Genomic DNA, 27,714 nt, shown 5'->3' on the forward strand with positions numbered 1-27,714 from the left:
AATAAACTGTTAATCATATGTAAAATATAGCTATTTTTCATTACCGAATGGGCTGAAATGTAAAATATGCCATAACTTGAAGCTCAATAGAATTGGAACAGAATGACTCACTTTCATAAAACATACTGTAAAGTGTTCATCTAGGTGTCAACTATAATCCACACCATTCAGATTTTTCATAATTGTTCAAATAAACTTTAAATCATAAGCAAAATATTGCTATTTTCATTACCGAATGGGCTCAAATGTAAAATATTCCATAATTTGAAGCTCAATAGAATTTGAACAGAATGACTCACTTTCATAAAACATACTGTAAAGTGTTCATCTTGGTGTCAGCTATAATGCACACCTTTTTTTATTTTTCATAATTATTCAAAATAAACTGTAAACCATATGTAAATTTCAGCTGAAAATGTACAATTAATATATTTCAGATGTATTCTTTAAACAACAATGAAAGAAACATCAATGATGACAACAATAATACTTCCTTCATTTTTATTGTTCAATTATTATCTTTTCAATATTTTCATATTTCCCAGGAACATCCCCAGTTCCTAGACTCCCACAAATACCTTAACTTTTACATAAAACAACTGTAATACATTATCTACACAGGATTTTTTTATTATTTGCATAGGCAGCACTTCCAATCACTCTTTCGAGCCCTGTTAAACTGGCCCTCTGTCATTTGAATGCATGTCACATGGAACCACCTCTTGCATTGATGACATTCGATCTGAAAAAAAAGAAAATAATGAAATATATAATCTTTTCAAATTGATTAGTAATATTATATATATACACACACACACACACACACACGCACACACACACATACAGTATAAGCATTTATAAATTCACAGTAAAGCACAGCTTATGTATAAGCTTCAAATTAATTGCCACATCAAATAATACTTAAGGCAATAAGCCACAAGAAGCTGTGGTTTACTGTAAATTTATAACAGCTAAGGGCTGTGGTTAGGCACGATGTGAAGAGGAGTGACACACAGATGTAAACATAAGTTATGTTTCTAGAATAATTTACAACAGCTTCAAAAGCGGCTCAAACTATCAGAATCAAGGACCGAAACTACCCATTTAATAAATTAATATATTAAATTAATTAAAAGCAAACAGTTATCTAAACAATGCAAACAACAAACAAAACAATAGAATATGGCATCAAATGAAAATTAAAAATGGCACCGAAAAAAACATTCTGACCTAAAGGTCAAAACAATCCCAATCCTAATTATTAATTTTATTTTTATTATTACTTTTTTATTATTATTTTTAAAAAAAATGGTACAATTGAGCATCTTAACAATGTAATATGATATTTATTTTAATTTTCCATTGTGAAAAATTCTGAAGGCCTACATGTATCTAGTTACAGAGTGAGGTTTCTGAAATTGCAATTAAACTATTTTTAAACCTTAAAACATGTCACAATATAGCAAGTTACAAATCAGTGAGACATTATTCCACTCAGTTTAAAGTTAAAACATTTTTTTTCCAAGAAGACAGGTATAAAAAAAAATTTCAGAGTGTGACACCAAGGAAAGGCCTTCTTTGAATGTGCTGTGGAAGCGCTGCGCATGACAGACAAATTGTCAAATTTAAAACGTAAAACAGTCAAAATGATAAGTTGTTTCTGAGATAACGTTAAGCAAAAAAAATTCACATAGCACAGCTTTTACTACACAGAGCCCCATTGTTCACTGCAAAACCATGCTAATAATGAAAGGTGAATTTGGGTAGTGAATGCTGCTTTTAAAAAAATGTGTAAATCAAGAGTAAGAAATTCTGTCTTTGTCTCTCTTTCTCTCTCTCTTTCTCATGCTCTCACTCACTCACAGACACACACACACACACAGTTGTTAACAATGTAGTATGACCATATTAATTGTATAAGGAATGGAATTACCCACCCAAACCGTTTTTGCACCTCCACCAGGGGGTTTTGAGGCAGCACAAGCAGAACAGTAATGTCCTCTCTTGAATACTGAAAACATGGTTATATGTTAGCTGTGTTGGCGAATGGTACATAATGTAAATAACGCATAGTAGTCCATGACCCTATGTTTACTACTAAAAATTGTATTTCTCTTGTATTCCTCATGTAAAAAGGATATTGCGTGTTATAAAATGAATGGTTTTCTAGAAGTTTTTCAAATCTACACTTTACAGTATATGTTGTATTATAAATGACAGCTGTACAAGAAATATATTACCTGAGGCTTGCAGAATTTCCTCTGCCATTCTCAGTCGCACATCTTCCATATGCTGCTTGGATGTGTTTATCATCAAATGACAAGGGATGCATGGGAAATCAGCTACAACTCCTTTAGCCATCTAGATAAGACAAGATAAGGTAATGTTTTTTTTTATTCATGGGAGATTTTTTTATTATAGTACCATGGCCAGGAAAGCATCTGAATTTTTTTTATTATTATTTTATTTTTTTAGTTGTGTTTTATGATTTAACATTTTGAAGTCAGGGCACAGTATTCAAATTTTTGGTTAAAATTTCTTTATAATGTTTTCATAGTTAGGGCAACTGAAGGGAAGTGATTCTCCGTCTCTACTTCCCAATGGGCAGATATGCCTCTCTTTGGGCTGTCAATATCTGCCTGTCTCTGTAGTCAGAGTTTGGTTGCTCATTCTGTACCTCGTAATTTGTCGTCTTAATTTACAGTCTTTCACTTGTACTCCGATATTCTGCAGTTGTATCTCTATTTAGGGAAAAATAACAATTAAGTTTACTTTGTTTATCTGTTATAATTTTCTTTTTTATTTTGCTTTCAAGTTCTGCTCTGTGTTACCAGACTAATTACAAGACTGTGAATTATGTGAGTCACTACACACACTACACTACACTACACTGCACTACACTACACTACAATGTCACTGAGAAGCTGCAGCCGTGGCAGGGATGGTTTTTGGTTTGTCGGCTCATCACAGATGAATGAATGTAGTGGAAACACAGGGTTGAATAATTCTGGTTGCAAGTGTAAATCTTCTGTTAGCACAGAGGCTTTCTTGTGAGGTTCTACCTAAATAAAAGCTGAGAAAAGCAAGAACATTTTGTTTGGTTTTGTTTTCACCCAAGAATTGTGATTTCGGTGCATCCCTACTTGTGCTTTATAATGGCAGCAACTGGCTGTGGTAAATATGGAAAATGCACGGTCAAATTTCAAATGACTGTGGCAAAGTCCATTTCTATTTACTCACTGTAGATGCACATTGCCCATAATTCACAGTCTCTAAAGCCGCTGGGGTAGTGGTACCAGGGCTTGGGCCTGTCAATGCTGCTTGCAGCTATATTAAGAACTTGTTTTTTTTTCATATTGTATCCTACAACTTAATGAGGAAGACCCACCTGCATGACGAGCACTCCACAGCTGTATCCATCTTGTTGAGTGGAATGATCAATTTTTCCTCCTTTCCACTTAATGTCCACCCAGTCATTTTTAGAGAGGCAGTTTCTTCTCATTTTGAAGTACTCTCTAGGGCAGTGTAAAAGAAAAATAAACAATTGTAATTGATTATTATACCTTTAAAGTATATCTTTTAAATTGTTATTGTACAAATGATTATAGAATATTAAAATAATGTTTTAATTTGCTTTAAAAGAAATAATTTTATAAATATAACATCTCTCACTGATAGGATAAGAGATGTCAAATCATAATAGCTGCTTTTAGTTACAGTATATAACAAGCAAAAATGTTACCGAAATCTGCAGGCGGCATGCATGGATTTGGCCTCTTCATCATGTCCCACAGGGTCTACCACAAACACCTGGCTGGATGCTGCATGGACATACTGTGCAAGGAGGAAAAAAATATCAAACCAGAAAGAAACTACAAAAGTTTGTAAAATACTTAAATTCAAATTGAATAATTAAATACTTAGAATTGAAGGTGAAAGTTAAAATTATGGAAGGATGGATTCATTCATTCATTTAACTACTCCAGACTCTTGTGTGTGATGTAGACAGTAAAAAGCATAATGTCTTGTGAGTGTTTGTTTATATTTGAATTTTGATGGGTGGCATTTAAATAGTCTTGTCTCATCTGAACATTGGTTCAGTGTGTGTTTGTTTTTATTTTTTTCCAAGCAAACTGAATTGTTCTCTGTAGTGTATATAATGGTGCCTCATGTAGATAAATAAAAATGACTAAAATTAATTTACCAGAAATACCAGAAATACCCAATGGTTCCCATCGACATTCAGGAAGCTAATCAGTCCATCATAGTCATCAAAGTTCACCTAAGATTTAAAAAAACATTATAATTAAAACATTATAATTTTGTTTGTGTGTAGCTATATTTACTGAAGTAGAAGATCATCTGTACCTTTGAGAGGCTATTTCTCCGGACTTGATCTCTTTCACCATGAATTATAATTCCTGCTGTGTAGTGATCAAGTATGTAAATTTTATTTCCCTGTTCGCTGTTGTTCACCAACACTTGAAAATAGCATTGGATTGTCTAAGAACAGAAGATCAAACATAAATCATAGTTCCCTCATCTAGTGTTTATTTTAATTTTATTCATTAATTTATCTTTACAGAACATTTTTTAGTAGTCTTAAGACCAAAGCATTATACAAAGTATGTTTTTTTTTAATATTTTCATTTCTTACCTCCCCCACCAGCCATTTACGTGGCTGGAGTGTTTTCAGCTCTGAATGATGCAAGATATAAGACCTTTTTTTGTCATTTGACTGTGTTACAGCAATGACAATCTCACATGCTTTCTTGGACCACAGAGCTTGGATCTGCAAATAGATATTTAAATATAATATCAAAGGTAGTTTGAGTTAATGTAAACAATGACTTAATAGAGAATTGCAAAATACCTGGGCTGACATGTCCTCTGAATGATCCTCAGATGTTTGTTTTGTCCTGCGTTTTTTTGGTTGTGGCACAGCTTCTGGTGGATCAAAATACTTGGAACGATGTTTTTGCAGGTCTTTCAGATCTTTTGGCCCATTGCTCCTCTTGCTGATCAATTGTCTTTTGCTTTGAAGGTGCATCTTGAGACAGGCTATCAATATTATACATCATCTGATGCTGTTTGTACCTTCCTTGCAGAGAGTTGTACATCTTTGAGATGAAATCTGCAGGCCGCAGGAACCTCTTTCTTTGTAGTATGTGATTCTTGACTATTGAGAACCACTGTTCTACATGGCAATTTGTTTCCCGTGTTTTTATTTCTTTAATACTCTCTTTAGAGTGTCTACTCAGGTCTGCAAGCAGTATGCCACTCCAAAGAGGGAAAATGCCCATGTATGTGCTCATGAGAACATTGATGATCCCTGGGCAGTAGAATTCATTTTTTTCCCCACTTCCTGGTTGTGTGCACTTGGTCTTCTCCAGAACACCATTGAATAACTGTGTGAAGGGAGATTTGCCACATATAGTCTTGATGTTGCTGCTGCTCTCCATATCTTCTACATACGGTGGAAGTGTCTCTTCCACATTAGTAGGGTGGGACTTAAGGATTTTTTGGTCCAGTGTGTTCTTTGCTGACATAACCGCATCAGAATTGTTTGCAGACATGAACAACATGGCCATATCCTGAAAGATGTTAAGTGCTTCATGTAGGGTGGTGCTGTTAAGAAGAAGGCCAAAACAGTAAGTTGCATATTCCTTTAGAGCATACTCACTACTTTTCTTTGAAAATGCAGCCGTTACAGCCTTTATTATGTGGGCTGAACATAGATGGATAACTGTGAAATTTTCTGTATCTGCCTTTTTCACTTTTTGGCTGACAAGTATATGTGCTCTGTTTATGTAGGATGAAACACTTTCTTTATTGAAGGCCAGGAGGACACTACCAATGAGTGCCCAACTAAAATCGGTTTCAACATGGTGGACCTTTCGTGTTGTTATCCTGTTCAGTTGTCTCAGTGTTTCCATCTGCCAGAATGTGAGAGTTGGTATGGAGTGCTCATTTGATATGAACTCGGACAAAGGAAGGGGTGGCTTATCTTTTCCTTTTCCAGGGAGAACAAGGGCATAATAAAGGATTCTTTTGCTTTGGTTGGGGATACGTGACATGACACTGCCTGTAGCATCTAGATGTAATGTGACTGGGGGTGAGTTTTTCAAATGTTCTGCCAGTATTTGTAAACCACAATCTGTGTACAAGTGGACGCCAAATGGGTCCACTTGTAAGTGTTGAATATAGCCTGCCACTTGAGAGGCATTTTATGAATGTGAGTCATTCTGTTCAAATGCTATTGAGCTTTAAATATGTACTTAAGTCCATTCAGTAATAAAAAATGGCAATATTTTACAGATGATTTACAGTTTATTTGAATAGTAATGGAAAATCTGAATGGTGTCCATTATAGCTGACACCTAGATGAACACTTTACAGTATGTTTTATGAAAGTGAGTCATTCTGTTCAATTTTTATTGAGCTTTAAATTTGTATTTCAGCCCATTCGGTAATGAAAAGTAGCAATATTTTACACATGATTTACAGTCTATTTGAATAATTATGAAAAAACTGAAAGGTGTACATTATAGTTGACACCTGGATGAACACTTTACAGTATGTTTTATGAATGTGAGTTATTCTGTTCAAATTCTATTGAGCTTCAAGTTAGGGCATATTTTACATTTAAGCCCATTCGGTAATGAAAAATAGCAATATTTTACATATGATTAACAGTTTATTTGAAAAATTATGAAAAGTCTGAAAGGTGTACATTATAGTTGACACCTGGATGAACACTTTACAGTATGTTTTATGAATGTGAGTCATTCTGTTCAAATTCTATTGAGCTTCAAGTTATGGCATATTATACATTTGAGCCCATTCGTTAATGAAAAATAGCAATATTTTACACATGATTAACAGTTTATTTCAGTAATTATGAAAAATCTGAAAGGTGTACATTATAGTTGACACCTAGTTGAACACTTTACAGTATCTTTTATGAATGTGAGTCATTCGGTTCAAATTCTATTGAGCTTTAAATTATGGCATATTTTACATTTGAGCCCATTCGGTAATGAAAAGTAGCAATATTTGACATATGATTTACAGTTTATTTGAATAATTGTGAAAAATATAAAAGGTGTGCATTATAGCTGACACCTAGATGAACACTTTACAGTATGTTTTCTGAAAGTGAGTAATTCTGTTCAAATTCTATTGAGCTTTAAATTTGTATTTAAGCCCATTCGGTAAATGAAAGTTACAATAGCAATATTTGACATATGATTTACAGTTTATTTGAATAATTGTGAAAAATATAAAAGGTGTGGATTATAGTTGACACCTAGATGAACACTTTACAGTATGTTTTATGAATGTGAGTCATTCTGTTCAAATTCTATTGAGCTTTAAATTATGGCATATTTTACATTTGAGCCCATTCGGTAATGAAAAATAGCAATATTTTACATATGATTAACAGTTTATTTGAATAATTATGAAAAATCTGAAAGGTGTGCATTATAGTTGACACCTAGTTGAACACTTTACAGTATGTTTTATGAATGTGAGTCATTCTGTTCAAATTCTATTGAGCTTTAAATTTGTATGTAAGCCCATTCGGTAATGAAAGTTACAATAGCAATATTTGACATATGATTTACAGTTTATTTGAATAATTGTGAAAAATATAAAAGGTGTGGATTATAGTTGACACCTAGATGGACACTTTACAGTATGTTTTATGAATGTGAGTCATTCTGTTCAAATTCTATTGAGCTTCAAGTTATGGCATATTTTACATTTGAGCCCATTCGGTAATGAAAAATAACAATATTTTACACATGATTTACAGTCTATTTGAATAATATTTAAAAATAAAAAAGGTGTGCATTATAGCTGACACCTAGATGAACACTTTACAGTATGTTTTATGAAAGTGAGTCATTCTGTTAAATTTTTATTGAGCTTTAAATTTGTATTTAAGCCCATTCGGTAATGAAAATTAGCAATATTTTATATATGATTCAAAGATTTTTTTTTTTATAATTATGAAAAATATAAAAGGTGTGGATTATAGTTGACACCTAGATGAACACTTTACAGTATGTTTTATGAATGTGAGTCATTCTGTTCAAATTCTATTGAGCTTCAAGTTATGGCATATTTTACATTTCAGCCCATTCGGTAATGAAAAGTAGCAATATTTTACACATGATTTACAGTCTATTTGAATAATTATGAAAAATATAAAAGGTGTGCATTATAGCTGACACCTAGATGAACACTTTACAATATGTTTTATGAAAGTGAGTCATTCTGTTCAAATTCTATTGAGCTTTAAATTTGTATTTAAGCCCATTCGGTAATGAAAAATAGCAATATTTTACATATGATTTAAAGATTTTTTTTTTTATAATTATGAAAAATCTGAAAGGTGTGCATTATAGTTGACACCTAGATGAACACTTTACAGTATGTTTTATGAATGTGAGTCATTCTGTTCAAATTCTATTGAGCTTCAAGTTATGGCATATTTTACATTTCAGTCCATTCGGTAATGAAAAATAGCAATATTTTACATATGATTAACAGTTTATTTGAATAATTATGAAAAATCTGAAAGGTGTGCATTATAGTTGACACCTAGTTGAACACTTTACAGTATCTTTTATGAATGTGAGTCATTCTGTTCAAATTCTATTGAGCTTTAAATTATGGCATATTTTACATTTGAGCCCATTCGGTAATGAAAAATAGCAATATTTTACATATGATTAACAGTTTATTTGAATAATTATGAAAAAACTGAAAGGTGTGCATTATAGTTGACACCTAGTTGAACACTTTACAGTATGTTTTATGAAAGTGAGTCATTCTGTTCAAATTCTATTGAGCTTTAAATTTGTATTTAAGCCCATTCGGTAATGAAAAGTAGCAATATTTTACACATGATTTAAAGTCTATTTGAATAATTATGAAAAATATAAAAGGTGTGCATTATAGCTGACACCTAGATGAACACTTTACAGTATGTTTTATGAAAGTGAATCATTCTGTTCAAATGTTATTGAGCTTTAAATTTGTATGTAAGCCCATTCGGTAATGAAAAGTAGCAATTGTTTTCCACATGATTTACAGTTTATTTTAATAATTATCAAAAAATATAAAAGGTGTGCATTATAGTTGACACCTGGATGAACAGTTAAAAGTTGTTTTCGTGACTGTTAGTCATTCTCCTTGCATGCTATTGACGTTAGAGAAGTGTATAGTAGTTTCTCTTGTAACTTTAGAGACGGTCCCTAGATTTGCGAATATCGAACGTCCAACGTCAAGCCAACTTTATGCCAGTATCCGACGAAATAATATGGTGAGCTATTGTTGCTGTTGCTTCTGAACTACAAAATGATTTTTAAATTTATTATTGAATGAGACTGTACATTATAAATGTAATGCTTTAACTCTAGATGTTTGTGTAAATGCTGTGTGTGCGTTGAGTCCTGCGCTAGTGGGGAGCAGAGTTGCCATGGAAACGGGGCATCAACACAAAAACCGTTACTGGCAAGCAGTAATCTCCGTCTCTCGCTGCAGTTTACACTGTTTTGGGTAAGTTTAGTTGCTAAAATCACACAAATATTATATACACATTTTCCTGACACGTTTCTTCCTTGTTATTGACATGTTTCAATAAAATTTATTTTATAGAAACGGTTTAGTTTCTTCGGAAAAGTCCGTTAGCATCTTAGCAGTTTTCAGGTAGGCTTACTATATAGATTGAGCTCTTGTTGATGAAACTCTGGGCTTTTAATCAAATCTTCGATTTGATTAAAACAAAATGATTTTTAAATTAATTATTGAATTTTTATTGAATGAGACTGTACTTTATAAATGTAATGTTTTAACTCTAGATGTTTGTTTGTGTAAATGCTGTGTGCGCGTTGAGTCCTGCGCGAGCGGGGAGCAGAGTTGCCATGGAAACGGGGCGTCAACACAAAAACCGTTACTGGCAAGCAGTAATCTCCGTCTCTCGCTGCAGTTTACACTGTTTTGGGTAAGTTTAGTCGCTAAAATCACACAAATATTACATACAAATGTTCCTGACACGTTTCTTGCTCGTTATTGACATGTTTCAATAAAATTTATTTTATAGAAACGGTTTAGTTTCTTCGAAAAAGTCCGTTAGCATCTTAGCAGTTTTCAGGTAGGCTTACTATATAGATTGAGCTCTTGTTGATGAAACTCTGGGCTTTTAATCAAATCTTCGTGTGTGTATGAGATATTTTGATGGCACTTTGAATGTTTTGCTGGTGATTTGTCAGTAACTTATGTTATTGGAAAAGGCTGATTTACTGAATCGATGACGTCACTTACAGTGAGAGTGTAATCGGCTGAAATCAAGTTCACATTAGTTTCGATATTTCATGATAAACAGATATTAATACAAATTGTTCTGTGATTTCAGGAGGACAGAAATAAACTCTACAGAACAGAAGTGAAGCTCCAAGATTTCAACATTTCTGAAGGGAGATTCTGACTTAGAAATACAGGTGACCTGAAGAAGCTCATGAAAAACATTAATATGCCTTTTTCAGAATACATTTCACCAATTTTAAGAAGTCCCTGACATCATAACGTAAGTCACACTCAACCTAAAACTAAAAATATAGATTGTGTTATTTTAAGATTATATTTTTAGTAGTAGAATATGTATATTACATGTTATTATAATTGTTATATATTATTCTGTCTTTTATCTCCATTTCCCCTCTACTCTAGCTTGTTTCCTTCTAATGAACCTGGAACTGCAGAGTAAATATTGTTGACTCTGTGTCAGATTGCTTGTTTTGTTCCTGGATTCTTCAGTGATGACGATCAGAGTCTTGAGTGAACCTGCTGTCAGACAGTGAGTACCGTGAGGTTTCAGTCAGGGCCTTCAGTAAACAACTGTTAGATACCTAACAGTTGTATGTGTAAAGGTGCGGTCACACTAGCCTTTGAACGTGCAAAATTATTTCGGACGCCGCTGCGAATATGGGCGGGAGCAAGATATAACGGTTTCCCCTTATCACAACATGGGTTAATCTGTGCTTTTACTGTGTCTTGGTGATGGCGTCGAAAGCGTCTTATTATATTGCACTCTGTCTCTCTCTCTCTATAAATATACACACTAAACAATAAAAAAAATATAGAACGTGTCCTCATTCAAATGTGCCATCTGTTCCTGTTTCCATTGACACTGCGAACCATGCAGCTTCTTTTTTAATTATCTTTTAAATATGTATTATATAAAATAGGATGCTGCGCTACGGCTAAAATTAGCACTTCATTTTTTAATTTCTGTACAGAGAGGTCACGCAGTGACGTATCATTCATCTACTGGTCCCACGACTTCACGTGATGCGAATTCGCAGGTCAAAGTTCACCAAACTTGAACTTTCGAATGCAGCGAAATGCGAAAATTTTCGCATGAGCCTGGGTTTCCGGTCTGACGCATTCGCATGCGTATGAATGGAAGTCAGTGGAACGAAAAGTGCAGTGTGACCGCCCCTTAATGCACATATTATGCCCCACACAGGCTCTCAACAACAATGACGGGGCTGATCAACAACTTCAGCAGTAGGCTAGATTAGTGTGGGTTAAAGGGTTAAAATATTATGAATCACTTATAAATCATTGAAATGTCAACATTGTACTATTATCTCAATAAACAGTATAAATCATTTACAAAGCTTTCTGCACCCCCCAATCTAAGGTGTAAACTACTCATCAGTTGTAAATGTTTTACAAACTTTGTGGTTTTCAGTTGTGTGTGTGTGTATATATATATATATATATATATATATATATATATATATATATATATATATATATATATATATATATATATATATATATATATAATATATAATATATATATACATACATATACACACACAAACACACAAAATCAACCAACCTGTAACCGGAAAGTTTACATTTACAACTGATGAGTAGTTTACACTTTAGATTGTGGGTGCAGAAAGCTTTGTAAGTTATTTATAACTTAATCTACAGAACAGATAAAAATATTAACATCACTTATTAATCATCTATGAACACATAGTCATGTTTTGTAAATGATTAGTTTACCATTAGCTAATTACTTTTATTACATGGCTCTGTGGGTACTTGATTCTGATTGGTCAGTTGCGACATTCCGATGCATGTTATCCCTGGATAAAAACCTGTAAAATGTAATAACACAGGCTCATCCGGGTAACAGTAGTTGGTGCTGTACTCTTGCTTTAACTATTTTTTTTTTATTGGTGGAAGCTGTGCATTTGTTTAGCTAATAAATTATAAAAACTGTGTACAACAGTTGTGTACAATAGTTTAATTATGTCATCCTGGTTAGGGTTGGCCTGATTGACGATGCCATCGTCCATCGCTGATGGCTGATAGACATCACGATGCTGCGCCGGACACAGCGTCATCAGCTCCAGTATCTCGCCCGTGCATCTGTTGTCATGCGACAGAGAAGTCACGTTCTATAGACAGTTTCTATAGACAGTTGTGAACGTGCTGACAGCTGGTTGCCCAGGCTATGGATTAAAGGTAATACTGTTGTAAGTAGTGTTCATTTTCTCCTAAATACCGATCATTTCGCTTCATTAGACCTCAATGTATCACCAGTAGCCACCGGTATTGATTTGGTCTTTTTTTTTTTCTGGACATCCACACAGCACCACAGTTTTATCAACTAGAGATCGACCGATAGTGTATTTTTCCAATACTGATAGCTAGTTTGGACCACACTGGCCGATACCGATTTTTAAACCAATCGTTTTTAAAATGAATACTGAACAAAATGGATACTGAATGAGAGCAGTGGTCTGCGGTCGCGCTGTGGGTTCCCGGGTTTGTGTCCATTCTCGGACCATTCCATGTATTTCAACTGTAGAAAAGGTTGTTCCGAGCCGAAACTGACTTCTTTCATATTTGTCGACCAATATACAGAAAACTACATCAGTATATCATCATAAACACAAACGTTTTTGTCTTACATGAATGTAAACAGATGAGAAAGAAAACACACACGTACAGTATTTTTGTTTAAAGAGACAACAGCCTAATAAACGCGCTGTCTGTCATTAATGTTAATCAAAGAACAAAAGAAACAAAAGAAAATCATTCACTGATCTCGACTGAATATATTTAATAACTTTAATTGATTAATCTTTATTTTATTTATAAAAAGAAAACTATGCAGTGTTTTTAAACTTTTAATTACAGTTTCTGTACCTGAAATTTTGTTTAGTTGTATTTATGGTATTGCTAATTGATTTGTTTGTTCATATCTTACTACTGACTGGTTACTTGTCTTTAACACTTTAATATTTTTATTAATTAATTGTTTTTGCTATGTTTTTTTTTTTTTTAAGCACAGGCAAAATTCCTCTTTGCAGTGTTTTGTAAGCTGCTGATTTTTGCTCATGTTATTCAGCTGTAACAGAATGCTTTGTAAAAAGACAGAAACATGTTTGACATCTAAATGTTTGACTTAATTTTTTTATATTGGATTTTTTTTATCTTATTGGAATTGAAACTAGGAATCAATAAGCAGAATCGGAATTGGAATCGATAAAATTCAAACGATACCCAACCCTACACACCGAACGCATCACATTTTATTTGCTGCTATTTTAGAACAGTGCATGATTATCTTATCATGTGCAGCGTCTTTGAGAAGTCACAGTTATCACACACACCGGATGTGTCACATTCAATTCAAGCAGCGGTCTAAAACTCTTTATTTAATCACCAAACGGACATAAGTTTGCTTCAGGAATGAACTATGTGGCATATGTGTTTAAAGTTCAGTGTTAAAAAAAAAAGAGCAAACGGAAAGAAAATGCGCAATCTGTATTACAGCTTTCTATATGAAGCATACGGACTGTATTAGAGCCACAGAAAGACCAACGTTTTGCTGTAAAATGCACAATACATAATTTATAGCCTAGGGTGAAGTCATTATGTAAATTTACAATGATTTGAGATTAATATAATGTTATTTAATAGAGAAACTATGTGAACGGCTGCATTTAAACTCGCGTTTGAAGTTTCCCACTCTGTGCAGCGAACAGTGTCACATGGCAAAACAAACGCAACACGGAAAATTATCTCCATGGATTTTGCAGATAACCGATAGTTCTACAAATCAACTATCGGTGCCGATTAACCAGCAAAACCAATGAATCGGTCGACCTCTGTTATAACAATGTGCATGATACAATACTCATCAAATAATAAAGAACTCTTTTCATGTCCCTTGACTCAGATTAAAAAGTAATCACGGCCAACAAAATAACTTGTGCTTGGTGTTAACTGTTAGCCACTCATAGCACTCGTAGTTGCAATCTTTGAAATGGTGCATAAAAATGTTGCTGGCCTTCAGTTTAGGTGTAGGTCTTCCTTTCTCAGTTGTAGGTCTTCATTTCTCAGTTATTCTCTTTTTTTCTGCAAAATAGCACCTTAAAAAAGCATTTTAGTAGATTGGCAACCAGATCTGTAGGCTGTATTTTCTTTTCATTTAATTTCACTTTCGTACTTTGGAAATCCCTGACTAAAAGGGCAGTCTAACGCTGGGGGTAGCACTGGGCACGTCTCTAGACCCAGAGGGTGTGCTGTCATTGAATGTCAAAATTTTGATTGGCTGATGATTCTGTCACTAATGCTTGTAACAAATCAGATGTGACTTCTTTCATCAAAAGGGTAGCACAATCTGTAGTGCTGGCCATAGACTTTTTGTAATGTAGGATATTCCAGGTCAACCTCAACTAAACTAATCACAAGCAATTTGTGAACATTACACAAATGTAAATGATAACTAAATAGTCTTTAAAAGCTTTTTTCACACAATTTTGTTTTTTATAGGGCCAGCAGAGCCCTGCTCACCCTGACGGCCCACCGCTGCTGTCAGACAACATCTCCAAGATGCTATAAACTGCAGGACCAGTAAGTACAATCTTGAACATACACAACTGTATCATAAGTTTGGGAAGGTATGGTTTTTTGTGTTTTTGAAAGTCTTTTATGGCAACCACGGTTTAATATATGAAATGAAAACAGTTCACTACAATTTAAAATAATAGTTTTCTATTTGAATATATTTAGAGAAGTCATTTATTCCTGTGATGGTAAAGCTGTATTCAGCATCATTACTCCAGTCTTCAGTGTCACATGATCTTCAGAAATCATTCTTATATTCTGATTTGCTTCTGAAGAAACATTTCTGACTATTATCAGTGTTGAAAACCACTGTGTTCGTTCATTTTTTCAGGATTCTTTGATGAATAAAGTTTTAAAACAGTACAGTGTTTGAAACAGAAATGTCTGTTTTAACTTTTGATAATTGATAAGACGGTGATAATAATTGAAAATGTTTATTGAGCAGCAAATCAGAATGATTTCTGAAGGATCATGTGACACTGAAGACTGGAGTAATAAAAATTAGCTTAGATCACAGAAATAAATTACATTTCACAATATATTCACGTAGAAAACTGTTGTTAAATTGTAATATTTCACAATATTACAGTTTTTTTACTTGCTTTTGATCAAATAAAGGCAGCCTTGTTGAGCAGAAGAGACTTTTCTCAAAGACGTAAAAAGAAAATCGTACTGACCCCAAACTTTTAACGGTAGTATAAATTACAAATATAATGTTCCACCTACTGAAATGTATATTCCATTGTAAAGAGATGCCTGTTCCACAAATATTACATTTACAGGGATCACATGAAACACTTCATCAGTAAACTGATTTTTGAGAGCATTAGTGGCAGTGTGTCGATTTTTTTTTTTATTGATTGGTGAATTGGAAGTGGATGTGCGTTTATTAAACCTACTTGTGATTAAATCAGATATATATAGCAAAATAAGCTCAAATTGAGGCAGCAGTATCTATGGTCCATGGCCTGTAGTGAGGTCACTAAATTCTAACACCAAGAATTTATCAAAGTCCACTAAAGGAAGCAAAACCTATTGGTATTTTACTTTGAAATAGCCTTCCTAATAATATTTGGGGCTCGGACACACTTTTTTTTTGTTGTTTAAATTAAATTAAAATACATAGTTTAGTATTCACACAACACATCTAATAACCATGCACTCCAGTTATATGTGATTAAATAAATAATATTTTGTCTGAAATAATATGAACAGCAGCAGCTATTCTAAACTTTCTCCTTTTTATTTCCTGTTTCTATCTCAGGATGGCCATCCCAAGGTTTCTAGAGATTACAGCGGCTCCAGACTGAATCCAAACTCACTTTTGAAGACTTCAGATGACACCAACGCTCACAAAGACTACAGACGACAACTGTACATGAACACACAAAACATTAGACACACACAAAACAAATATTATCCTTATTTTGCCTATAAGGGTAAATTTGATGATTTTCAAACTGCTTTATTGTAACGTCTCTTATATCTGAAAATGAACAATATTTACTCTCTGAGTTATGTGGACCTACATGTCCCCTTTTATTTGTAAGCATCACTTTAAAAATGTTGAAAGATAATGTTAATGTTAACTGAATACTAAACTAGAGACTTGTTTAGTAAGATTTTATCAGAAAATATTTTTGAACTTTTATCATGCAATTTAAAACATTTTAATTGCTTAACTAGTATTGTTTGCCTGGTTTTATTTTGTGTTTATGTAACTCTTTTTAAAAAGTTCTTGGCATAAAGTTCGCATGCGATGCTGACAGCACTGAACACATGACTTTTTATTATGAACTAGATGGTCTTCCCAGTGTGTCTCAGTAATCTCTGGCTTTTTAAACTGTAACCTTGAAACATGCATTTCCTGTAAACCTACTTTGAAATAAGTATTGTCAAAAGGTGCTATACTAATACAACATTTAACCATGCAAGTACTGTAGTAATGGTTATTTTTGTTTTTACTATGGGTTTACTGCAAAAGCTGTAGTAAAATCATGGTGATTGTAGTAAAACTATGGTCGATTTTGTTTTTTCTATGGTTTTACTGCAAAAGCTTTTTGATCAAAGCATCTGGTAAATGTTATTGTATTTGTACATGTAATATGAAATAAATGAAAATATTAATAAAGTTGCGTCTGTTCTTGAGAGTGGTGTGTATTGTTTTATTATAAACCAGCGGGGGTAGCCGCGGGTGGTCCGTAACGATGAGCAAAACGCCAGTGAACCGCGTCCACGCAGAGCGGCCGGGATGTATCGTCTCAGGATCGGCCGGAGAGCATTTCCGATCAGAGGCCGACGTCGCCGAGACATCTTGCCTATTAGCAAACGCTCCCTGAGCGATATCGTCCCGATGGAATTTTGTAGGTCGGCTCGACATCGGCACAACGTATGTGTGCTGTCTGGGTTTTGATTCAGATCGGAACTTCGGAGCGTATCGCGAATCTTTTGATTCAGATCGGAACTTCGGAGCGAATCGCGATTCTTTTGATTCAGATCCGAACTTCGGAGCATACCGCAAATCTTTTGATTCAGATCGGAACTTCGAAGTGAATCGCGGATCTTTTTTATTCAGATCGGAACTTCGGAGCGAATCGCGAATCTTTTGATTCAGATCCGAACTTCAGAGCATACCTCAAATCTTTTGATGCAGATCTGAACTTCGGAGCGAATCGCGATTCTTTTGATTCAGATCCGAACTTCGGAGCATACCGCAAATCTTTTGATTCAGATCGGAACTTCGGAGTGAATCGCGGATCTTTTTTATTCAGATCGGAACTTCGGAGCGAATCGCGAATCTTTTGATTCAGATCCGAACTTCGGAGCATACCTCAAATCTTTTGATTCAGATCTGAACTTCAGAGCGTATCGCGAATCTTTTGATTCAGATCCGAACTACGGAGCGTATAGCGAATCTTTTGATTCAGGTCGGAACTTCGGAGCGTATCGCGAATCTTTTGATTCAGATCCGAACTTCGGAGCATATTGCAAATCTTTTGATTCAATTCGGGTCTTCGGAACGCAATTGAACAAAGAGAGATTGTGAACCAGTACATTTTTGTTTATGTATGTGAAATTTAGCAAGCAGCAAAAACAAGTTAAATTATATTTCCCTAAACTGTAATTTTTTTTTAATATATATACATTGGGTTGCTTACCGTTCCCATATCTGGGTTACACATAGGGTATTCTTAACATTTATTGGGTTATTTCTATAACACCGCAACCAGATGGTTTAAAATTGCAACGTTCGATTGGTGAAACTGAGACAGAACATACATTTAAGATATCACTTTGTTTCATGTGATTCCGAAGTTAAATGTATGTTGTGTGAATGAATCACTCTTTAGAGCGATCCTTTTTTTTTTTTTTTTTTTTGGTGGACCAGATCGCAAATTGAATGATTGATTTGGGAGTCAGACTGGACTGTAGCAGTTTTTCCTGAGTAATTGGTGCCGTTTAGACCTTGATCATCAAACCAACAGAGCTCGACTGTGCAGCAGATTTGATCGAGAAGTAAGTTAGCAGATGAATGCAGCACGGGCATTAAACATATTGGCTAAAAATGGTTGCATTTTCAGAGATGCATATTGATTTGTTTATGCTCCTCGTTAAGACAGCATGTAACGCTAACACACCAATAACTATATAAATAAAAAAGCACTATTAGTATATTATGAGTAAAAATGTTCCATAAAGGTTTCCTTTTATGAAGATTTTTTTTTTTTTTTTGGTACTTTAATTTAAGTAGGCCTATATAATTTGTACAAATCCCTGTTATCATGTTTTTGTAGGCCACTCGATACCAATGTTAGAGCACCAGTGTTTACAGACTACTGTGAAATTAGCCTATAAATTGTGTGCATATAGTTTTCTCTGCTCATTTACTTGGGATAGAAGGTGCTTTAATACTGGAAAATGACACACTTAAAAGCTTAAAAGAATAAAAATGCAATCAGGTAGAATAAAAATACAGTGTAATGCACCTGGAATGAGGTAAAGACAGAAACCTGCAAACAATTTAGATTGCAAAGTGGGTTTTACTGTCACATAAATTAACTATAATGGAAAGTTAATGAGATGCACAAGCAGAATGCATTAATAAAATCAATCTCTTTGCAATTTAACAGAGGTCCCAGTCCCAGGTAAGGTGAACACATAAAACTGTTGCATCATCCACACATGGGTTCATGCAGCAGTGTGCTGAAATTGATGTTCTTAGCCACTGATTTAGTTTAGTTTAGTTTGGCCCTAAGACCAATAATTAACCACAACAGAGCATTTGGGCTGATCTTGAGTCAGTAGGATGCACAGTGTTTGCAATATTAATTGGAGGCCTGTATAACAGCCCCTTGTTGGCATTATTTTAACTTATTCTTCAGTAAGTTATAAATATTATTCAAAATTGATTCTTGTTTTGATGCCTGCAATGAGTGGACTTTAACTGATTGGATTGTAAAATATTTTTCTCTCTTTGGATTAAAATAAACTAATGACTTGTTCATAATAAGACCCTTGACATGCTGTAAGAAACTTTAAAGAAAAATGTCATGTTCACTTTAAGGTTATGAGTATGTAAAAAAACTAAAATTCAATTTTATTAATAGTTTTAAGGATGACTGTACCGTTATACGACAGTATCCCAGCAGTATGGAAAAATGACACTTTCTTAAAATCTAATTTGCTCACAGTCACAGAACGTACAATGTAATTTTATTGATAAGTGAGGATGGGGCAGGAGACACTTCTTTATCTGTATTGTGTACTGGGGAATGTTCTTATCTGCTCTGGGCTCTACACAGATGGCTATAAGGTGACTGGCATGAATACTAATAACTTACCACCCTTCATAATGTATAATGAGTAATCTTGAGTGAAGTGAAAGCTGACAAGAATCCAGTTGTTTTGTTCTCAAAGAAGTGCACTTTGTGTGGCTTGTATGTTCCATTAGCAAAATGTCAGCTGATCTTCTAATACTCTTTACTTCTCTCACTGCATCATCACAGTCTTGACATTTCTCAGGATCCATAAGTGCCACACAGAGTAGATCATCATATTAGATGAAGAGCCACTACTCAACATGGAGCTATATGGCATATAGAGAATATAGAGTCTGACTGAGTCTTTTTTGTCTTGTTTTCCAGAAAAATACATAGTAACATACATAGTAAAATGTGTTTAATTGATAAGCAAAATGTCACAATATATTAAATTGTTTTTTTTTTTTATTAACTTTATTTTTTTTTCTGAATAGGAAGTGTAAACACCACAAAATTGTAAAAATCGAGTTTTATTTGATTTATGTCTTGCACAAGAAAAACAAATGTTTTGTTACAGGTTTTAGAATAATTCATAATAAATAAAAATAGATATATTCCAAGACATTTATTCTCTGAAAACATAGTATTTGTTGAGGATTATGTTTATCATTATAACTGATTATCTTTAATACAAATTAAATTATTTTGTCATTTGCTTAATTTATTTTTTACCTTTAATTTATTCATTTTTCTTAACTGTTCATTAATTTTAAGACTCAAGCCAGAAACTGCACCCTTTGACTAAGCAGTAATTATGACGGGGACTAATTTACAGAATTTAACTTGAGGCTAATCTAATGGATGATTCAGTCCATCCGATGTTTTGCAGTTGACTCTGGAACTAACTCCTCATTAGATCAGGAGAGGGAGGCAGTGGCTTATTAAAAAAGCCTCGACATTCAATAGACAAATGACACAGAGAAATCAAATTAGATTCACTTAAAGCTGGGACCTGTCCCCCCCCCAAAAAAACTTTCTTTGAACATAATGAAAAGAAGTAGTAACATTTAGACGAATTTCAAACTAAAACATTTTAGAAAAACCTTCCATGAACTATGTATATATAATGATTTTGTGCTAATGTTTTGAGAAATATTATTAAAGACTCAATAACTTTGAATGAATATTCTATTATTGGATGAAGCGGATGAACGTTTAATGTCTAACTTTGCTGACAGAACATTAAAGGGATAGTTCATCCCAAAATTAAAATTTTGTCAATAATTACTGACCCTCATGTCGCTTCATTCATCTGCAGAACACAAATCAAGATATTTTTGATGAAATCTGAGAGCTTTCTGATCCAGCATAGAGAGCGAAAGAACCACCATGGTCAAGGCCCAGAAACGTAGTAAAGGCATTGTTAAAGTTGTCCATGTGACATCAATGTTTCAACCTTAATTTTATGAGGCTACGAGAATACTTTTTTGTGCACAAAGAAATAAAAAATAACAACTTTGTTCAGCAATTTCTTCTCTTCCATGTCAGTCTCCGCCACCATTCATGACAGGACCACAATGTATTCCTTGCAAACCTGAAACTTGCTCATGAAACTCTCCTGAATGCATCATTTGTAACATTTATTAATATAAATACTAAGTAATAGGAAATAACATAATAAATAATAATCTTCACATTTGAATACTTTTCAGTTGGGGAGCATATAAATGCATTTCTTTTTTATGATGTTTGATATTTTCACAGCAATAAATAATAATGTATTATTTAACTCATTTTTAGTCATCCTGAAGCACCCAGGTTGAGAACTGTAAAATAATTCAGCTCAAAATCTCCAATTTGTTCCATTTAAAAACATTTCGGTCCAGAAGAAATACATCAGAGAATCTCATTAGTGGGTTTTCTTTCCTGTAGGATCCAGTTTGTGATTCAATCCACAGTTCCACTCTGATTGGAAGCAATATTTCCTCCTTTTTTTGGCATATGAGAATGCTGACTTTGATTGTATTGTGCAGTATTCTGCATGACAGGTGACACCAAGAAAGGCTTTGCTGTTCACTGATGCTTGAGCGTTGAAAACATTTACTTGAGTAAGGACTATGACCATGATCTTAAGTTTTACCCAACAGTATTGTGTCTGAAAAGCAGCTCTGTCAGGCTGACAAACAGAATAAAAGAGTCAGAGATTCATTTGGTATGCTGTAAAGCACAGATCCTTTTGACTCTTTTAACACTGTGGGAGCAGTGGTCACTTGTTCTCAGTACCTGGGCCAAAACAGATGTACAGTAATTGGGCAGGAATGGTTGAAATGTCCAGTAATTAAATGTGAAGTGTGTAACCAGCTGGGACGTTTGCTGACCTCTGTCTCCTAGACTCCGGCTTGTGTTCACCGTCCTGAATGTGCTTTGAATTTAGGATTTGCACCTGCTCAAGTAAGTAATGGTATTTTATGCAGATAGAAATCCCTTTGTTTAACCCTTGGTCAAGTTATACTGAAAAAAAAAAAAAAACATTATGTAAATGTATGGCCTTGTGAGCGCAGAACATGTAATGCATCTCAAATGCAAAGCAGTTTTGCTGTATTCACGACATGTCACCTTTGTGCAGAGGAAACTCATATAAAGTTAGGTGGAAAAACACTCAGCAGTGAGCAGTGGAGCTTTGACACAACCTATCAGCTTTTCCCATGGCTGTCTCATCTTTCACGATGAAGTGCATATCCTGGAAGGCAAGGAACCAGCATTTTCCCCCTGGGTTGCTGCCGTAATCTTTCACTATCCACTGGTCCATGCTTATACAAGCACAAAATTACATCTGCAAGGCTGGCCAGTTGCTAGAGTCCCTTATTTGATGGCATTCCTGTAGGGTAAAACTGAAAGGGAGGAACTCGATTACAAGAAGTCTTTGCTGTGAATCTCACCAGTGCAGTCAGCACTCTTTCTGATGTGATTATTGTGATCATCTTGATGGGAAGTCTTCAGTCGGCCTGGAAACTTGGTCACTTTGCAGAAGAGACACACTCTATCGGCCCAAAAGAAGCCAGAAACAACTTGAGTGAGAATCCAGATATGGAGCATGAAGTCAGTGGGGTGAAACATATGCTCAACTACCGAGCAGTGTGGGATGTTTCTTATATGACCCGAAGACAGAAAGCTCAGGGATTTCTCCCGAATCAGATCTTGAGGAATGGCAGGTCCCACCAGACTGAGATGCTGTGTACCTTTTGTCCTTGATGTACATCAGCTGTAGACATCTCTCTGCAGTTACTCACATGACTGCACTCAGCAGCGAGGCACATGAGAATTCAACATTAGTGTCACATCTTGTCTACGAAGATGCTTTCATCTGTTTGTTGAAAAAAAATAAAGAAAGAAAGAAACATTGAATAGAACTGCTGGATAAAATTTATTAGATTAGTTTTTTTTTTTTTTTTCAAATAAGCATTGTGATCATTAATTGTCAGTAATGCTTTAGTATTGTTTATTAAATATACTATTATTATGTATTATCATAGAATTTATATAAATATATAGAGATACCTTTAATGAGCTTTTATTTGTAGAATTTATTAGTTTTATTTTAAGTTTTATTTTTAGAAATTTGTATGTGTTTTTGTCATTTTTTTACTTGATTTGATGTTTTATTTCATTTCTTTTTATAGATTTTTATATTTCTGTAGAGATTTTTGTAATTTTAGTACTTCATCTTAAGCCAATTAATAAAAAAAATCAAAAATTGATATTGTTAATCAATATAAGATTCAGATTTTATTAAATGAACTAATTTTAGCTTAAATTTTAGTAATATTTTATATGAACTTTTGTAATTCTTGTTTGATTTCATTTTAATTTAATTTAGTTTTGGAGGTTTTATATTCCCATCCTTTATTTTTATTGTAGTAATTTTAGTACCTCATCTTAAGCTTATTAATTTAACTGAGATGAAAATGTTACAAATTTAATCTAATATATATTATATATATATATATATATATATATATATAGTTGTAATTTTATATTTGGTACTTTAAGGTTATTCATTAAACGAGTAAAAACCTTCTGATTCTTGTACATTTTTCATCTAATACTGATACTGTTTATTGTCCAAATGATTTTGGATAGTTTTGGTTTCACTTGACTCTAACAGCTCTGTTATGTCTTTCACTTACTTGAATTTGTTGACATGATGTTTTGATGCTCTGAAAGCCTGTCTGAATCTTCTCTCAGAGGAATCTTCATACACGAACCCTGTCTAAGTCACTGAATAAGTGGACAGAGAGGCAGATGTCTTCGGTGTCGGACACACAGCCGCTGACAGGTGCTCCGCTCACAGTCAGTTTGACTTTATATTTCATGTGATGCAGAGCACAGAGACCTGTTATACAGTCAATACACAGACACCCATTGACCATTGCTTTCCACACACACAGAATCCAAGAACAGCACTATAGAGTTCATGAATCGCTTATGAAACGTTTTAAAAAGCCACTTACACCATTGGCGTATGCAACTGTGTGTAAGAGTTAATGCATGGCGTTGGCAGTGTTTTGTGTCAGGATCTTGGCAAGGGAGGAACTCAGGTGCAGACAGGGATTCTCAAACAAAGGGTTTATTACAAAAAGGGGAAAACAAAACCCACGAGGGGGAAAACACGGAGCAAGGTAAAGACTAAATAACTAAAACGGGACTGGACTGACAAGATAAACAAGGACTCTAAATACTAACTATAAACACTCACGGTAATACAAGGACTTCAGCGGGTACAGCACAATCTCACACACAATCACGATGTAGGACACAGTTGAGGTACAATCACAATGACAATGAACCGACGCAAGACAGAGCACACTAGGAGATCTAAATAGGGGTACTAATCAAGACGCGACAGGTGTTACAGATAGGACAATCAAGACACGACTAGGTTAACAAGGGGGGCGGGGCAAGGGAACGAGACAACACAAGCACATGGCCCAAAGACAAGGCCATGCGCTTGTACACAAAACATGGGTCTGTCATGATCCTGCCTCAAGACTAGGAAAAATCAAGGACACGAGGGCAGAATCATGACAGAACCCCTCCCTTAAGGAGCGGCTTCCAGACGCTCCTCAAGGGAACATCAAACACGGGACACGACTGACATGACAGACTGGGACACAGACACAAACCAACAGGACATGACAAATAATAACAATGGCAAACATGAATACACAACAGCAGGGTTGGGGTGACAAATCAAAAAAAACAAACAGGGAAGGGGAGGGGGCGGGACCACAAAGTTCATGGGGGACAGACCAGGGTGGGTGGGAGGGGTAGGGATCTTAGAAGGACAGGACGAAGGCTGACGACGGGGGGTACGGGCAGGTCTGGGTGGTGAGGGGCGGGGAGGGTTCTCGGGATAACTGACAGGAGCAGACACAGGACGCGGGGCAACACTTACGGGACGCGGGGCAACATCAACAGGACGAGGGGCGACTACATCTACAGGACGAGGGGCGACTACATCTACAGGGCACGGGGAGACAACATCTACTGGGCACGGGGAGACGACAGGGCACGGGGAGACGACAGGGCACGGGGATACAACATCTACTGGACACGGGGGCACATCAACGGGACACGGGGCCACATCAACGGGACACGGGGCCACATCAACGGGACACGGGGCCACATCAACGGGACACGGGGCCACATCAACGGGACACGGGGCCACATCAACAGGACACGGGGAGACAACGGCTGGACACTTAGGACTTCTGGGGACAGGGTCAGGGGACAAAACAGGACTGACGGGGACTTCTAAAATTTGGACAAGACGGGACAAATAATCAGAAAAAGCCTTAGCAGCTAGGATAATAGGCAGCTCCTTATGGGATGAGACCGACTGTACAAGAGTCTTTGCTGCAGAGTCGGCCGCGGCTCTCTCCTCCGCTCTCACGACTGCAGCTCTCTTCTTTGCCGGCTCGGGCACGCTCACTGTTGCTGGCTCGGGCACGCTCACCGCTGCTGGCTCGGGCACGCCCACCGCTGCTGGCTCGGGCACGCCCACCGCTGCTGGCTCGGGCACGCCAGCTCTCTCCGCTGCTGGCACGGGCACGCCAGCGCTCACCGCTGCTGGCACGGGCACGCCAGCTCTCTCCGCTGCTGGCACGGGCACGCCAGCGCTCACCGCTGCTGGCTCAGGCACGCTCACCGCTGCTGACTCGGGAGGAGACAGGGTCACAGGACCGGCAGGCCCCTTCTTCTTCCTCTTCCTCCTCGGGCGCGGTGCAGAGGCTACAGCTGGGTCAGAGGCGGGTTGGGGGAGTTTGGTCTCGGACAGGGCAGACTCGGACGCCGAAGACTCTGAAGCCGACTCCCATGAAAACCGTCTCCCTCGTTTCATGGGGAGACTGCTGGCTGAGGAGGGCACCTCAGGACTCTGGGAGGGGCTTGCCTGACCCCCCAGGGTTGCCACGGCCAGGACACGACCCTCCGGGATCGCCGGCAGCTGGGGACCTCTGGGGCTCCTCCTCTCGCCCGCTCACTCCGGAACGACCTCCCCTGGTCCCCCGGAACACCACAAGGCGAGAGCCCTCAAAACAATCTCGCTGGCTGGCTGATGCCATCCAGCATTGCCTCCTGTCTGCTGAGTTCCTTGGTGGTCGGTTCATTCTGTCAGGATCTTGGCAAGGGAGGAACTCAGGTGCAGACAGGGATTCTCAAACAAAGGGTTTATTACAAAAAGGGGAAAACAAAACCCACGAGGGGGAAAACACGGAGCAAGGTAAAGACTAAATAACTAAAACGGGACTGGACTGACAAGATAAACAAGGACTCTAAATACTAACTATAAACACTCACGGTAATACAAGGACTTCAGCGGGTACAGCACAATCTCACACACAATCACGATGTAGGACACAGTTGAGGTACAATCACAATGAACCGACGCAAGACAGAGCACACTAGGAGATCTAAATAGGGGTACTAATCAAGACGCGACAGGTGTTACAGATAGGACAATCAAGACACGACTAGGTTAACAAGGGGGGCGGGGCAAGGGAACGAGACAACACAAGCACATGGCCCAAAGACAAGGCCATGCGCTTGTACACAAAACATGGGTCTGTCATGATCCTGCCTCAAGACTAGGAAAAATCAAGGACACGAGGGCAGAATCATGACAGTTTTGGCATTGACTCAGTAGGCAGCCCACCCTAAAGCCCATCTCTTTGCCATCAGCCAGTTTAGTTGCCACCATCAGGAGGGCAGAACAATGCCTTATTATTTTTAGTCACATCTAATCCACACTCCCTGCCACAGTACATTTTGCCTGATTTGGCCCATGGGTGGTGGTTTTTGCTAAAATCTTTTGATTGAATCAGTTTTGACACTATATTTTGAATTCCTTTAAGCAGGCTTAATTTTTATCTATAATGGATGTGTGCATGCATGCATAATGTATGCCTGTTGAAAGGACAGCGTATGTCCCCTGCTCATTTCAATAAATCTCACAGTTTGCTCTACATTATTTGTGCAGTGACTGATGCTAGCTGTAATGTCATGAATTTTACATTAGCGCCAGGTATATGTGAGTTCCCCACTACGGTAGATCAAACAACCTGCTTGTTTGTCTTTTACTCTGATTTGTCAGTAAATTTGCACTGAAGTCTGTGAACATTTCTGCAGACAGTTCAGTTCATCAGATTCTAGCACAAGTGTGGTTCAAACATCAGGTAGTTGCTTCCAAATTTCCAAATGTCTCTCAATTCTGACTTTATTTCTCACAATTCTGACAGTATAACTTGCAGTTCTGAATTGCAAGATGTAAACTCTGAATTGCAAGAACAAAGTCAGAACTCTGTCTTGCAATTTTGACTTTCTAACTCGCACTTGCAAGTATGTATCATGCAGTTCTGAGAAAAAAAGTCAGAATTATGAAATAAAAAAACAATATTCAGTGTTGGTAACATTCTTTTATAGGTAATAAAGCTAAGCAGTCAGT

General features: G+C 36.2%; 1 protein-coding gene and 1 long non-coding RNA gene across 9 annotated transcripts; one reads left to right on the forward strand and one right to left on the reverse strand.

Moving 5' to 3' along the window:
- Positions 1 to 486: 486 nt before the first annotated feature.
- LOC128027055 (uncharacterized) lies at positions 487 to 5,041 on the reverse strand. The gene is made up of 9 exons (XM_052614376.1): positions 4,874 to 5,041; positions 4,658 to 4,792; positions 4,369 to 4,503; positions 4,214 to 4,282; positions 3,743 to 3,834; positions 3,389 to 3,515; positions 2,241 to 2,361; positions 1,938 to 2,011; positions 487 to 742 (listed from the first exon to the last, which is right to left on the reverse strand). The coding sequence occupies exons 1-9, from the start codon at positions 4,883 to 4,885 to the stop codon at positions 632 to 634; spliced, it is 876 nt and encodes a 291-aa protein (XP_052470336.1). The 5' UTR covers positions 4,886 to 5,041; the 3' UTR covers positions 487 to 631.
- Positions 5,042 to 9,356: 4,315 nt separating this feature from the next.
- LOC128027049 (uncharacterized) lies at positions 9,357 to 17,361 on the forward strand. 8 transcript variants are annotated; one of them, XR_008186610.1, is made up of 9 exons: positions 9,357 to 9,570; positions 9,670 to 9,720; positions 9,873 to 10,015; positions 10,115 to 10,165; positions 10,427 to 10,597; positions 10,741 to 10,867; positions 12,359 to 12,569; positions 14,878 to 14,958; positions 16,217 to 17,361. It is a non-coding gene; the product is annotated as an uncharacterized LOC128027049 (long non-coding RNA). The 8 variants fall into 8 exon arrangements; XR_008186613.1 differs by having other exon boundaries at positions 9,359 to 9,570; positions 10,427 to 10,511; positions 12,359 to 12,558; XR_008186609.1 differs by having other exon boundaries at positions 9,361 to 9,570; positions 12,359 to 12,558.
- The last annotated feature ends 10,353 nt before the right edge of the window (positions 17,362 to 27,714 follow it).

This window comes from Carassius gibelio, chromosome A14 (assembly GCF_023724105.1).
Source record: "Carassius gibelio isolate Cgi1373 ecotype wild population from Czech Republic chromosome A14, carGib1.2-hapl.c, whole genome shotgun sequence".
NCBI classification, from domain to species: Eukaryota; Metazoa; Chordata; class Actinopteri; order Cypriniformes; family Cyprinidae; genus Carassius; species Carassius gibelio.

Bases quoted from the DNA above. Each gene is read 5' to 3' on its own strand.
- LOC128027055 (XM_052614376.1), bottom strand. The intron at 3,516-3,742 runs GTAACATTTTTG...ACACTGCCCTAG, and splicing joins CATGCCGCCTGCAGATTTCG to AGAGTACTTCAAAATGAGAA. The intron at 2,012-2,240 runs GTAATATATTTC...CCATGTTTTCAG, and splicing joins GGAAATTCTGCAAGCCTCAG to TATTCAAGAGAGGACATTAC.